The sequence below is a fragment of the Trachymyrmex septentrionalis genome, unplaced genomic scaffold (assembly GCF_001594115.1).
Source record: "Trachymyrmex septentrionalis isolate Tsep2-gDNA-1 unplaced genomic scaffold, Tsep1.0 scaffold80, whole genome shotgun sequence".
Taxonomy (NCBI): Eukaryota; Metazoa; Arthropoda; class Insecta; order Hymenoptera; family Formicidae; genus Trachymyrmex; species Trachymyrmex septentrionalis.
In genome coordinates, this window is record NW_017305988.1 from 514157 (window position 1) to 527707 (window position 13551).

At 33.5% G+C, this 13551-nt stretch overlaps 3 protein-coding genes across 5 annotated transcripts in view; 2 read left to right on the forward strand and 1 right to left on the reverse strand.

The window, feature by feature from the left end:
• The first annotated feature begins 659 nt into the window (after positions 1 to 659).
• Positions 660 to 3727, forward strand: LOC108754626 (glyceraldehyde-3-phosphate dehydrogenase-like). 2 transcript variants are annotated; one of them, XM_018497062.1, is made up of 7 exons: positions 660 to 783; positions 872 to 998; positions 1287 to 1402; positions 1700 to 1957; positions 2488 to 2663; positions 3131 to 3325; positions 3489 to 3727. In XM_018497062.1, exons 1-7 carry the CDS (start codon positions 706 to 708, stop codon positions 3604 to 3606), a joined length of 1068 nt encoding a protein of 355 aa, XP_018352564.1. In that variant the 5' UTR covers positions 660 to 705; the 3' UTR covers positions 3607 to 3727. The 2 variants fall into 2 exon arrangements, with proteins under 2 accessions (XP_018352564.1, XP_018352565.1); XM_018497063.1 differs by lacking the exon at positions 660 to 783 and having other exon boundaries at positions 917 to 998; positions 1289 to 1402.
• Positions 3728 to 4788: 1061 nt separating this feature from the next.
• Positions 4789 to 9150, forward strand: LOC108754759 (glyceraldehyde-3-phosphate dehydrogenase 2-like). Of its 2 annotated transcripts, none has more exons than XM_018497336.1 (5): positions 4789 to 4882; positions 7299 to 7392; positions 7468 to 7707; positions 7798 to 8052; positions 8139 to 9150. In XM_018497336.1, exons 2-5 carry the CDS (start codon positions 7315 to 7317, stop codon positions 8565 to 8567), a joined length of 1002 nt encoding a protein of 333 aa, XP_018352838.1. In that variant the 5' UTR covers positions 4789 to 4882; positions 7299 to 7314; the 3' UTR covers positions 8568 to 9150. The 2 variants fall into 2 exon arrangements, with proteins under 2 accessions (XP_018352838.1, XP_018352839.1); XM_018497337.1 differs by having other exon boundaries at positions 4793 to 4875.
• Positions 9151 to 9721: 571 nt separating this feature from the next.
• LOC108754754 (ralBP1-associated Eps domain-containing protein 1) overlaps positions 9722 to 13551 on the reverse strand; it is a 4515-nt gene continuing 685 nt past the window's right edge. Inside the window, exons 2-5 of the mRNA XM_018497318.1 lie at positions 11800 to 13081; positions 11660 to 11724; positions 11305 to 11518; positions 9722 to 11147 (exon numbers count right to left, since the gene is read on the reverse strand). Of these exons, the coding sequence (XP_018352820.1) occupies positions 10969 to 11147; positions 11305 to 11518; positions 11660 to 11724; positions 11800 to 13081 (1740 nt within the window). The 3' untranslated portion in view covers positions 9722 to 10968. The remainder of the gene's footprint in view (positions 11148 to 11304; positions 11519 to 11659; positions 11725 to 11799; positions 13082 to 13551) is intronic.

The window sequence follows — 13551 nt, forward strand, 5'->3', positions numbered from 1 at the left end:
CTCAATACAGCTTTGGTTAAAAGTATTAAATATTTTGTTAATCATTATTTAATTTTTTAATTAAAAAATTAATTTATGACACTACTGTTGCTGCAAATTATTCTGTGTTTCAAAAATTCTTTAAACTTATGTATAATGCCAATCATAACTCGGTAAAATAATTGTTACGACTTATTTAAAAAATATATATATAAAATAAGTTTCAGAAACTTATTTAAAATATAAATTCGATGAAATAAAAATCGATGAAAAACTGATACGAATAACTGTTACGGCTTAAAATAAAAAAATATAAAATAAATTCGGGAAAACTTATTTAAAACACTAAATAAGATATAAGTCAGAAATGTAGTTATATTTGAAATAATAAATACGCAATACGTAACGTAAGAAAGTCAATCACAGGCATGAATTTTCAAAAACTTTCAGCTCTGATTGGCTAAATCTAACGTCTTACGATTACTGTTATGGAAAGTTGTAGCCCCTAACTTTTATTATAGTATCTCTAGCTTTCATTAGCTCGATATCGATCATATAACTTTTTTCCTAGAGTAGAAACGTAAAAAGTGAAAATCGTTGTATTTAAGTTTTGTGATAAGCTTCACACTATTTACAATTTGACAAAATGTCATTAAAAATTCTTAAAGCTTTTTCTTCTTTTTTTCTCTTTTTAATAATGTATTAGACTAAAATAGGTATAAAATTATGGCAATTGTAGGAATTAATGGATTTGGAAGAATAGGGAGAATGTGCCTTCGTGCTTGCATTGAAAAAAATATTGAAGCAAGTTTTTCATTATGTGAAAAGTACAAGTGCAATTAATGTATTACTAATTAAAAATTAAATAATAATATAATAACATATATCACAGGTAAAATTAATCAATGATCCATTTCTTACAACTGAATATATGATGTATCTTTTTAAACATGACTCTACCCATGGGTCATATCCTTTATCTTTGGAGTGCGTCAATGAGTTTATTATAGTTAATAATGGTAAATATAATTTTAATTGCGTTATACTTAAAAAATTAAATCAGAAAGGTATACTAAATTTTATTTTAATTTGCAATCTATATTTCATAAATATTACAGAGAACTTAATAGTCTTTATGAGATACAAAATACAAAGAGTGCAATTCTTATAATTGTCAGAGAAATTTTTCTATTTTCTATTTAAATTTTAGTCTCTTTATTTTTTATTTAATTTAACTTTTAAAAATATATAATATAAATATTATATTTCTTTGTATAAAATATCCTGAAACATTATTATTCAATGAGAGACAAGAATAGCAACGTCACAAGAAAAGCAACCGTGGAAAATAGCTTGGAAGAATAAGGGAGTGACATATGTAATAGAAGCTAGTGGAGCATTCACAACTCTAGAGAAAGCAAGTGTAAGATTTAAATTTTTTATTGCAACAGGATCCATGTTAAATGTGGAAACTGGAAAACCATTGATTTGCCAGAAATTCAGAAATAAAAGAAAAAATATATCTTTTTTTTAAACAGTTACGTATTAATATTTATCACAAACACACACACACACACACACACATACAACACACAAATCATATTGGACTTAAATAAATCTTTTTATACTATTCTAGTTCTTTTAGTAGCATATCTAATATCACACAATTATATCAATTTAATGTATTTGTATTAAAAATAAAAATGGTACCATTATACAGTTGCACATCGATGGCGGCGCTAAAAAAGTTATTATCACTGCACCGTCGGTCGATGCACCGATGCTCGTTTTCGGGGTCAATCACACTTGTTACAGTCCCAAGAGAGATAGTGTCATTTCTGCTACATCCTGCACTACAAATTGTGCAGCTCCAATTGTCAAAATCATGCATAACACCTTTGAAGTTCTCGAGGCGATGATAACCAGCATACATGCAATGACAGCATATCAGAATACCGTGGATGGTCCGGTAGAGAAGGTAGGTAATAACGACTTGTTTTGTTTGTTAATAACTACTATTTAAAAAATGAGTTTTCCTCTTTTATGTTTTTTTTTTTTTTTTTTTTTTTAGTTAATTCGAATATACATTATAAAAAATAAATATAACAATAAATGTATGCTTTTTTCAATTGTTTACACAGAAAGAATGATTTTTTGCTAAAATATCTAAAAATTTATCTAAATACAGATCTGAAAATAAAAATTGGATATCAAGATAATTATCTAGAAATCTCAAACATGATAAACAAAGCTACAAAAAGTTTTGACATTCCAGCAATCATTTGAACGTTTTACATAATTATTTTGATAAAGTTATTTTAAAATCTGTATTTAGCTAAATTTTTAGATTCAGCAAAACTATTCTTCCCGTATAACTACGTACCTAACACGATAGAACCTATGTTCTTTTTAATTATTTATTCACGCTTACGCAGCATCACGGTTTAAAGAGCCTGTAAATAATTATTATAAAAGCTTCATGCTTTGAACAATTATATTTTATCGCAGCATCGACCTACAGCATTGTGGAGAGACGGTAGGGGCGCTCTCCAAAATATCATTCCGACCGCAACCGGCGCAGCTAAGTCATTATCCAAAATTATCCCCGAGCTGAAAGGCAAGATCTCAGCCATAGCGTTCAGGGTACCAATTCCCAACGTTTCATTATGCGATATGACATTCAGGTAATTAGCGGATGTGAACTGCATTGAGTTTATCGACCGACCGTAAAATCCAGCGACGACATATTTAATATTCCAATTGCTAATGTAACCCTGATAAAAAAAAGTTGATAGAGAACGGTTGAGGACAATAGGATTTCTATCATTTGTATTGTTTTCTATAAGTTTATATCATTTTCAAGCATCGACGAGCATCATGATTGGTCGAAATTCTATTATATTTTATCTATAAGATTTGTACAAAATTCCTATAAGATTCAAATTACTGAATTCACAAATCAGACTCCATATTCAAACCGTCAGGATTTTTCTCTATCAACTTTTTTTATCAGGAAAGAAATCACGCTCAGTTTCGCATGAGGCAATTATATATAATTTCATTTACGCAATTTTCGTTTGACCGAAATTAAATTAATAAATTCGAGTATGTGTCACTGGAAGAGTTTTTAATATTTGCAACGTTGCTTCAGGGTTAATAAACCGGCGACATATGAAGAAGTGAAAGAGGCGATGAGAGAAGCATCCGAGGGGCAACTGAAAGACGTGCTGGGATACACGGAGGACGATTGCGTGTCTTCGGATTTCAACCATACGACTTATTCTTGCGTGTTCGATGCCAAGGCAGGCATTCCGCAGACCAGTACTTTCATCAAGATCGTTGCTTGGTAATAACGCCGTCGACGTCGTTGAATTGAATTTATTTATAAATTCCGACATAATTTATGATATCTTAAATAGCTCTGCAATCTACTCCCGATATATAATATATATTTACATAAAAAATGCGATATTTCTACGATTAAAACTCCTTAAATTATCTTTCCTCAGGTATGATAACGAATATGGTTACGCATATCGTATAGCCGATCTAGTTCAATACATGTGTAATGCCGATGTCGGCAATATTCCTGCAACAGGACAAGTTCTTGAGCATGGTGATGATTAGGAATAGGAACAATTTATCAAAATTAAAATTATAATACACGCAATTGATGCAATTATATTCCATTTACAATTCTCATGAATAAACACATCTTATAATTTATGCAACTATATTACTATAATATTAAAAAGAAAAATTTCTAAATTAACAATTTAAACAATAAATAAATTTGACAATGTCTTGTCGTAATATATATATGTATATACAATATTCTTTACAATTTACTTTGAAATTTTATTATTTATAATAAAATTTAATTGTTACATTTGTTTATTTAAATTTAAATTTTTATGTAATTTGTATTTACTTTTTAATAGCAAGTCTGTTTATTTTATAGGTTGTGCAATATGAAAAATTTTATAAAATCAATTTGTACACATATGTTAAATATATATTAAAATAAAATGTATTTAAATTTATATATATTAAATATATATTAGTTATATTTTAAAATAAATAATACATATATTTAATATACAACATATGTGTATAAAACATAGACATACTATAAATACACAAATATGAAATTATAAAAATAAATTATAAATAAAAATAATTTTAATTATTATAGTAAAATAAACATTAAAATATTAGAATTCTATTCCGAAATCTAGTACAAATTTTTATAAATCTTCTGGTCTGAAAAGATTTATTATTAAAAAAATATGTGTGTATGTATATATATATTTTTTTTTTTGAGTCTCAATGCTCGTTTCTACCACTTTTAATTTTAATCTCGGTTTAACTAACTCTAATCTAATCTTTTTCCGATTCTAAGATTTTTTTCAAAGTAATTTAACTCTTTCGATTTTTTCCGGATCTATTTGCCACTGAAGGGACTCTATTTATCATTAACGTGATAAATAATAACAGCTTCTGCTCATTTTTATTAATGTCTAACAATTAAATTAATTAGAAAAAGATGAAGAGTAAGTTGACCAAGATTAAAATTAATTTACTAACTAAAAAGCAGGCATAACACTTAATTGTCGATATTTATCGCATTAATAATAAATCAGCGACAAATAAATCTGAAAGAATTGAAAAAATAAAAAAACTATATTATTAAAAACTTTTATTGATACCGACGATACCGACATAGTTATCCAATTGAACTTCGCGGCGCGTCAACATGTCGACAATCGATAATCAAGTCACGTGGGCTTCCGAACATCGGCGACTAGACACGAAGCACCGTTTTTTATATCGCATCCGTGCCCTTCAAATGACACTACTTCGTTAGTAACCGGAACGAGTGGAACTGTCTTTTCGGTACGCAGTGAGTATCTTTTCTATTTGAAGTATACTCCCGTTTTATCTCTTTCTTACTCTTCCTACTCCTAGTGAATCCATTATCATCATCCGTTGCTAATCGTTCGTTCGCCCATCATTTTTGGCCCAAATATTATATGTGACACGTAACCGCAAATCGCGTCTGCCATCCCACGGCGTAAGTCGCACCGGCCATTTCTCGTGACGTTGATTGGACCAGTATTTGCTGTCGCGGCAGCTGCAGAATATTTCGGTTGTATTTCTGCAAAGAAGCCTTCGAGAAACGCGATGTGATAAAGTCGAGGAGATGATGTAACGACGGATAGTGTGATACCTTTTCCTTGCCGTCCATACACGCTCGTTGAAATTCGACAGAATCCCTTCATTTAATGACGCAGATGACGATCGTTAGACGGTTCTCACGCGATCAATATTATCGCTCAACAATTACACTGTTATACTAACGTCTACGATTACAATGTAATAAGAGACATTACGCATATGACTAGGAGGCATACGTTAACAGAGTATTGTTGGAACGGCATTTGAGCTTATATTTAAGATAGTCGTGAACATAATCTCAAGAAATTATTCAGTCATTGATTAAATCAATCAATGCAATTTAAGATACATAAATTATTTATAATACAAATATAAGATTGAACTGTTAATATCATCCTTCTATCTGCTTCCACTAATAGAATTAACTTTAATATCGGTTCAACTTTCTTTTTCTAGTTTTAAGAATTAGATTAGAAAAAAATGAAGAGTATATAAGATAAATGAGATTAAAGTTAGTCTACATTGATGAAAATCCACAATTAACAAGCATTAGTCCTATAAAATTAATTATCGTTATGTGCATTAAATGTACTGCGTTACTATATCATTGATTTTGGACGATTTTGATTAAAAATTTTCCATTTTAACTGTTGAACTGTTAAATATTTATTTCATACGATTTGGTAGGTTCTTATTATTTATCAAGCCCAGCTATACTTCTATCTTCAGGTATATATTTTTAATCAATTATATTTCAGAAGCTTATTAGGAATTATTATTTTAAGTGTATAATAAACGTGATTTTGCATCTCAAATAATAATATGTAATGATATAATTATTTGAGAATAAAATTTGGCATCTATTACTATAAAAAAGAAGTTTTTAAACTAATATCTGTGACAGAAAAATTAGTTTGTTTTTAATTATATAAATAAATATCAAACCATCGTAATTTCTCTCAAATACGATTAAAATCTAGTTGCAACATTAGTTATAAAAATAGGTTACGTTTTTGTTATAAAAAATTTGATTGCGCAAAATTATAAATATCGTAATTTTCGACTTCTATGCATTTGAATAATGAGGATAATTTCAATAAAATTTCGATTAACTCAATTAGTGATTAATTTTTATAACAGAATTTTTTTTATTTATTCTCTAATCTAATCTTTCTTCCATGTATCAAGAAGAAAAAGTAGTAACTCAATCTTTGTTAAATACTGCAGGCATCGATTAAATAGTTAATTGAGACTTAGTCAAAGTTGTTAAAAATCCGAATAGATTTCCTTTGATGTAAATTACAAACGTCAGGAATGCAATTGATATTGCATCGCGATGCGCGACGATTTACGTCAGCTTTATCGAGTCGCCGATTCAATAATCTCACGCACGCAAGGTCAGGATCATTTTCAGGGACGCCGGGATGTCGAGGAACTTGAGACACACCCCTTTAACCTTGCCTGACCTATAAGATTCGCCGGTGCCCAATCATACGTCGTGCCATCAAGGCTTATGCCAAGCCTGTTCTCACCTCTAGCTATATTCTCAAAAATACATTCAAGACTAAATTATGTTTACGTCGCAAAATTATATAAGCATCTGTGAATCTATGTGATAAATTCGTTACATTTATAACTCCGACAATTCCGTTACGTTTACATTACATTTATAACTCCATTGTATTTTTAGCAATAAATAATACAAGGGAAAGATTTTTTAATTTGTCCATTGGTGACAAATCCAATCTTAAATACAGAATACTGATAATGCGAAACACTTTTTATCTCTACAATATGATGTTCGATTAATAAAATAAAATAGACTAATAGACTGATACGATAAAGCATTGATAGTTTTCAGTTGCGTCTACGCGATCAATATCAACTTTCACGTATGTGATATTTATAAATATCCTTGAAACATGATTGATTTTGAAAATGGCGGGGAAGCAAATGATAGATCACCATACGTCGTACATCTATTTAGTTCTAACCAATAATTTGTTATAATAGTTCTTAATGATGAGACTAATTCTCTCGCATGTATTTCACACGATTTCGCCGATTTCGTTGATTGCAATCACGCGGAGAATGCATGGTCGTTGCGCAGTGTCTTGTAATGTTTTTGTCCGATTTTCCAGTTGCAATCAAGACGACATGAGCAAAATCGGAATTAACGGATTTGGTCGTATCGGCCGTCTCGTGCTGAGGGCTTCTCTGGAGCGCGGTGGTCAGGTATGAAAGGAAGATAGTTCTACAAAATTAGCCGGATCATATTTGTTTTACTAATCTGAAATCTCTGTCAATCAGGTTGTCGCCATCAATGACCCCTTCATCGGTCTCGATTACATGGTCTACATGTTCAAGTATGACTCCACCCACGGCAAGTTCAAGGGAGAAGTCAAAGCTGAAGGCAACTGTCTGGTTGTAAACGGAAACAAGATTGCTGTCTTCAGCGAGCGCGAACCGAAGGCAATTCCATGGGCGAAGGCTGGCGCTGAGTACATTGTCGAATCGACTGGCGTGTTCACGACCATCGAGAAAGCATCTGTACGTGAAATAAAACAAAATTCATACTTTCAGTAGAATTCTTTAGTACATCTGAGTTTAATGTTTTTTTTTTTTTTAATGCATTTGCAGGCTCACTTAGAAGGCGGCGCCAAAAAGGTCATCATCTCCGCCCCATCAGCTGATGCGCCGATGTTCGTCGTCGGTGTGAACTTGGAAGCTTATGATCCAAGCTGCAAAGTCGTCTCCAACGCTTCGTGCACTACAAACTGCTTAGCACCTCTCGCCAAGGTGGTCCACGACAACTTTGAGATCGTTGAGGGCCTCATGACGACTGTACACGCGATTACAGCCACTCAGAAGACCGTTGATGGACCTTCTGGCAAGGTATATATCATGCATAGCTGTTTAGCAAGAGAGATTATTCGAGATTATTGTTATATAACACATTTATTATGCTTTTCCGGTAACAGCTGTGGCGTGACGGCCGTGGTGCAGCACAAAATATTATTCCCGCTGCAACTGGAGCTGCCAAGGCAGTTGGCAAGGTCATTCCCGCTCTCAACGGGAAGCTTACTGGCATGGCCTTCCGTGTACCCGTACACAATGTGTCTGTGGTCGACTTGACGGTCCGACTCGGCAAGCCCGCCTCTTACGACGCTATCAAAGCCAAAGTGAAGGAAGCTGCTGATGGTCCTCTGAAGGGTATTCTGGGTTACACTGAGGACGACGTTGTCTCGGCCGATTTCATTGGTGACAACCACTCTAGCATTTTCGATGCCAAGGCTGGCATTCCTCTAAATGATAACTTCGTGAAACTGATCTCGTGGTATGACAACGAGTTCGGTTATTCTAGCCGAGTCATCGACTTGATCAAGTTCATGCAAAGCAAGGACAACTAAATAGTATTCAGAAGTCGATTGTTCATCTGTGTCCTCCTAGCTCCGGCCTCGCCGTACGAAGTCACTGTGTGGAGCATATCATTATAAAAACAAGTTGATGTAAGAAACACTGTATTAATCGGCGTCATTATTAACTTCTAGCAGGAATCTCTCCAAAATATAAAAAATGTTAGAACGTACGTTCTTTCTCGCACAATTAATAGAATTTTAATTAAAGTAATATCTATTCGTCGGTGATTGAAATATGAAAAATAAAATAGGCTCTATATAGTGTTCATATCTAATCTATATACATATTTATCTCGTTATTATTACAGTCAATTTGCTAATAAAACAAATATAAATACTCTAACTTGTTATATAGTAGAACCTGCAGTGTCACAAAATAAACATTACATAAAATCAGAAGTGTGTATGACAATAGGATATTTTGATTCTATCGTATTAAATTTATTATCGCGATTTTATTCATCGAATTTCATCACAGTACGTCACCATGGAAGTTTTACTTGTATAGAATTGCAATTGCAATTCTCAACTTGCATCATTCATTCATTTATATTCAAGAGAATATATATTACAAGTATTTCTAATTTTTTTCTTCTGCATAATATTTTTCCATTCACACAATGACATCAATAAAAATTGTTATGAAACTAAAATAGTTTTTTTATTCATACTTGACAGACATTTCTGTATATGTATTCTACATTGTTACATCTCTTTTTTACAGGACTGCAGACAATAAATCAGAGACAATTCTGATATAAGTATTAATTTTCTATAATTTTTACACAATATTTTATATAGTTACAAAAAAATCTTTGTTGCATGACTCGTTGATTTTTCAAGCTTTTATTTCTAAGTCTTGTAATATTTGACAAGACGATATTACTGATTATAATATATATACTTCAAAATTTCACGTTATATGGCACAAAGAGTTATTTATAGTAACGACGGTCGCTTGGCAAATTGATTTATCCGCTATTTATAGGAAAAAGTAAAAATTTGGAAAATGTGATGAAGGTCTTAACGTTAATCAGGAATGATATATATTTAATCGGATAAAAATAGCGATTTATATATAATGCGCTAAGATTTATATAGAGCTGAGTCACGGAGATTGAATTTTAATCGAGAATTTAGTTTTTTTGAAGAGCAGGAAGTTGGAAATTTTATTTAAATAATAGAGTAAAATTTTTTCTATAAAGCAATTCTATATCTATTGAATAATCGCTATTATTAGATATTATGAATGACGATTATTATATTAACTCGATTTTTATCGAATAACTTTTGCGGACGTGACTTTGATAGATCTATATTCTTCTCAGACCTTAGTTTGCATCAACTTACAGCAATAATAATAGGAATTGCTATAATCATTTCAAAGAATTGCTACATCAAAATCGATGTATTCAACGTGAATTGATTATGAGCATCATATATCTATATAAATTTATCTTTGAAGTATTCTGTTCCTGCAGATTCCACTTTTTTCTCGTATATATCTTTCTTCAACGTTTAACAGGCATTTTATAGGTACTTATTGTTATCACGGAATAAAATAACTTCGTAACAATCCTGATTATTCCATTTCTCCATCAATGCCATTTTTTCGTAAAAGTTTTATATAGTACGAAAATTCAATTCGAAATACAATTCGATTTTGTTGCAAACAATAAATATAACTTATTCATTTTTACAAATACGATACAAAATACATATTATAGTTTCGTTTACGGCGAACAAAGCTCTTTAGAAGAGATTCATCAGTTTACAGAAGAATATGAAATATATAATCCTTATATAAAATTAACAAAGTTAACAAGTTTTTGTGCATAGAAATCACAATCAGAAGTTTCAAATATCTATACTCAGATAGAACGATGTGATAGATGCATTTGTATGCGCGGTATGCTGGAAATATATATAAATTCGTAGCGATAAAAAAGGAAGTTCCAATGCAAAACATAGTACAAGTCAGTAAATCACAGGGAGGAATTCGATAGCGCAGGCTTTAAACCAGAGTGAATATTTTAACACTTTTACATATAAATGTGAACAATAGCTAGTAAACTCGACAAAAGCAAATTCGTTTGTTATATATCAATTTAGAGATCGTAATCTCAGTTTTGTATATACATGATTCATAATTTATGTCATAGTCATTCTTTCAATCTCAAGTATAAAATATCTATGCATGTTTCTTTTTGTAAATCGCGTCTCCTGCCGCATTTGTCTGTCTATATTGATCGTTATGAACGTGAATGAATACTTCATTGAGAAAAGAGGAATTCTAGACTAGCATAACGTATTAAATACATGTGTTTACAATGATTTGAAGAGATATATCTCGTAGCTTCGAGCAAGTGAATGACAGCGAATAGTAATCACATCAAGTCAAGAGCAAGAGTTTTGCACGCAGATTTATACGTTCTTGGAGCGCGCTAGCCAATTCACGTGTCAGTTCTTCGCAGACTAAGCGTAGTTCCGCATTCTTTTCCCTTAATTCTTGTAAGGTTAACCTCTTTTCATCCTCTTCGTTCTTATTCTCTTCTTCGCTACCATCTCGTTCTGTTAGAATTATATTTTAATTATTAAGCATATAAGTAATTACGGAAAATAAAGATACGATCGAAAAAACAGTTTAAAGCATCTATTTTAGAAGTATCTTTAATACTTAAAAAAAATCATTATATTTAAACTTATAAATAATGAGATAATTTCTTACTTGGACTCGGTTTTCTATAAATATGAAATGCTCCACAGACTCCAGTGAATTGTTGAGATTGTGGTATCGTGTTTTCTATGGATGATAACGTATTTTCAGGCAGTTCACTCTTAGGAGAAAAATGAGAGAAGTCAGCGACAAAAGCTTGACTTTCGCTTAATGTTCTTTGTCCTTCACCTTCGCTCCTTTGGCCGACCAATTTACGAGGCGAAGTCTGCAGCAAAAACGAATCATTATAATTCCTCACTTAAAAACCGTTTAAAGAAAGTTATAATATTTTTTACAAGTATGTAGAATAAAATATTCAATCCTTTAAAAAGATATAAAAAAATTGTGTCGTATACAAAAAACTTACAATTCCTGGAGAGATTCTAGGTGGTACAAGCGGCGGCGCTCCAAGAAAACTTTGACCATTTTTTCCTATCAAAATATGTAAGTTCATAACATAAGACTTGTTTCGTAATTGTAATATCGAAATTTGGATAATATATATACCTAATTTATTAAGATCGAGACTAGAACTGCGCGCATGTGTTCTGTACGGTCTGGGTGGCGGTGGAGGTGGTGGTTCCTTTTTAGGAGTCACGATGACAGCGTCTTCGGGAGTAGCAGACGGTTTCTTTGCGAGAGGTCGTTGCACTAATGACGCTGCAGAATGTTGCAGATCGTCATCTCCCAAGGTTGTGCAGCTGCTACTGCTACCATTAGCACCAGAAGCGAGAATCGCTGCTTCAGGCGTTAAGCGCAACGGTACTGGATGCAAAATCTTCGGGTCGCGTTCAACAGCTGACTTTTGGAAATCGAAATTCACCAGCTGCAATCCTGGACTAGTGACTGAGGAGCTGCTCGCTCCAGTTGGCGAGTCCACGAACTTTGTCCATTCCTTATTCTTCTCGCGAGCGTTCGCGGAGTTCGGTGGTGATTTTTGAGCAGTTGTCGCCGATGAGATTTGCGGCGCGGCAGTTGTTGCTGTTTGCATGACTAACAGGATCGACAAGGACGGAGGTAAAACGTCGGGCAGGGGCACATGGTTCCTCCTCAGTACGACGAGATGCATAGCCACGTAGAATTCTTGTAAACTGAGCGCCCCGTCCCTCGTGACATCCGCGAGCTGCCAAATACGTCGTAACTCCGAAACAGGAAGCCGTGATTTTTCGAAAAATGTTCTGGCTACAGACCCGGCTAGAAGACCCTCCGGATCAGACTGCAGCTGCGCGAATTGCGCAGCGTAATAATCACGCTGCTCGTCACTGATAATCCATACTTCCTCTGGTGGAAAACCAGAGCCATCGCCTTCCCCATCACCTTCGTCGCTGCTGTGACGCTCCGAGCTCTCCTCTTCAGTGCCTAACAGTTGTCTCTGCTCTTCAGAAACTAATAAGCCTTGCCAACCTCCGGAAACAGAATCCAGAATTGTCTCGCCACCCAGCATACCGTCATTTCTCTCTTGAGTCACGCTGTTCGTCGGTGTAGGAGAATCTGTGCTACCACCAGTCTCACGTGGGGATTCTGCTTCGCTTTCACTTTCGGTAGTGCTCTCAGGGGCATGATGTCTACTCTTTGCTCCTCTAGTTATGTCTGGACTCCTTCTGCCTTCCTCATCACCGGAGGTTGGCCATGTAAATCTTGGCAAAGTAATAACATCCAAAGATGCAGTTATCATATCTCTGGAGACTTCCAGACCAGCCTGGTGGACCGCAATGAGTTTCAGCACTGCATAGAATTGCTTCTTGCCCAGATGCGTGTTACCTTTGGTTCCCATGCAGATGTCCAAGATCTACAAGCAGAAAAAAAATATGTACTTGATGTTGACAAATATATACATAAGTACGAGTTTCTATGGAATGCTCCTTTCTTCTTTCTTTTTTCTTTATCTTCCATTCTAACAAATATCTAATAGCAACGATAGCAGCTTACTTTCCATTACAACTAACGTACATTAGTTACATTACAAGAAACACATAATCTTTAGAATGTTCAAAGAACATAGAGACATATCTAGACATCCTTAAGACATTCTTTGGAGGTCTGTATTATACAGGAAGAATCCTCGCAAGCTACAGCCAACTACAAATGATTATGGAAAGCAAAACAATGATATTTCCATCGACGAATTAATCGGTTCAGCTGCTACGACATAACCTCCACCAACGGACCCTAATGTTTCGTCTGTCCATCTGCACATATGTCAAAACTGTACTCGGTACAAAAAGCTCTCGAATACTGAGATGAAGTCTGTTACGACGA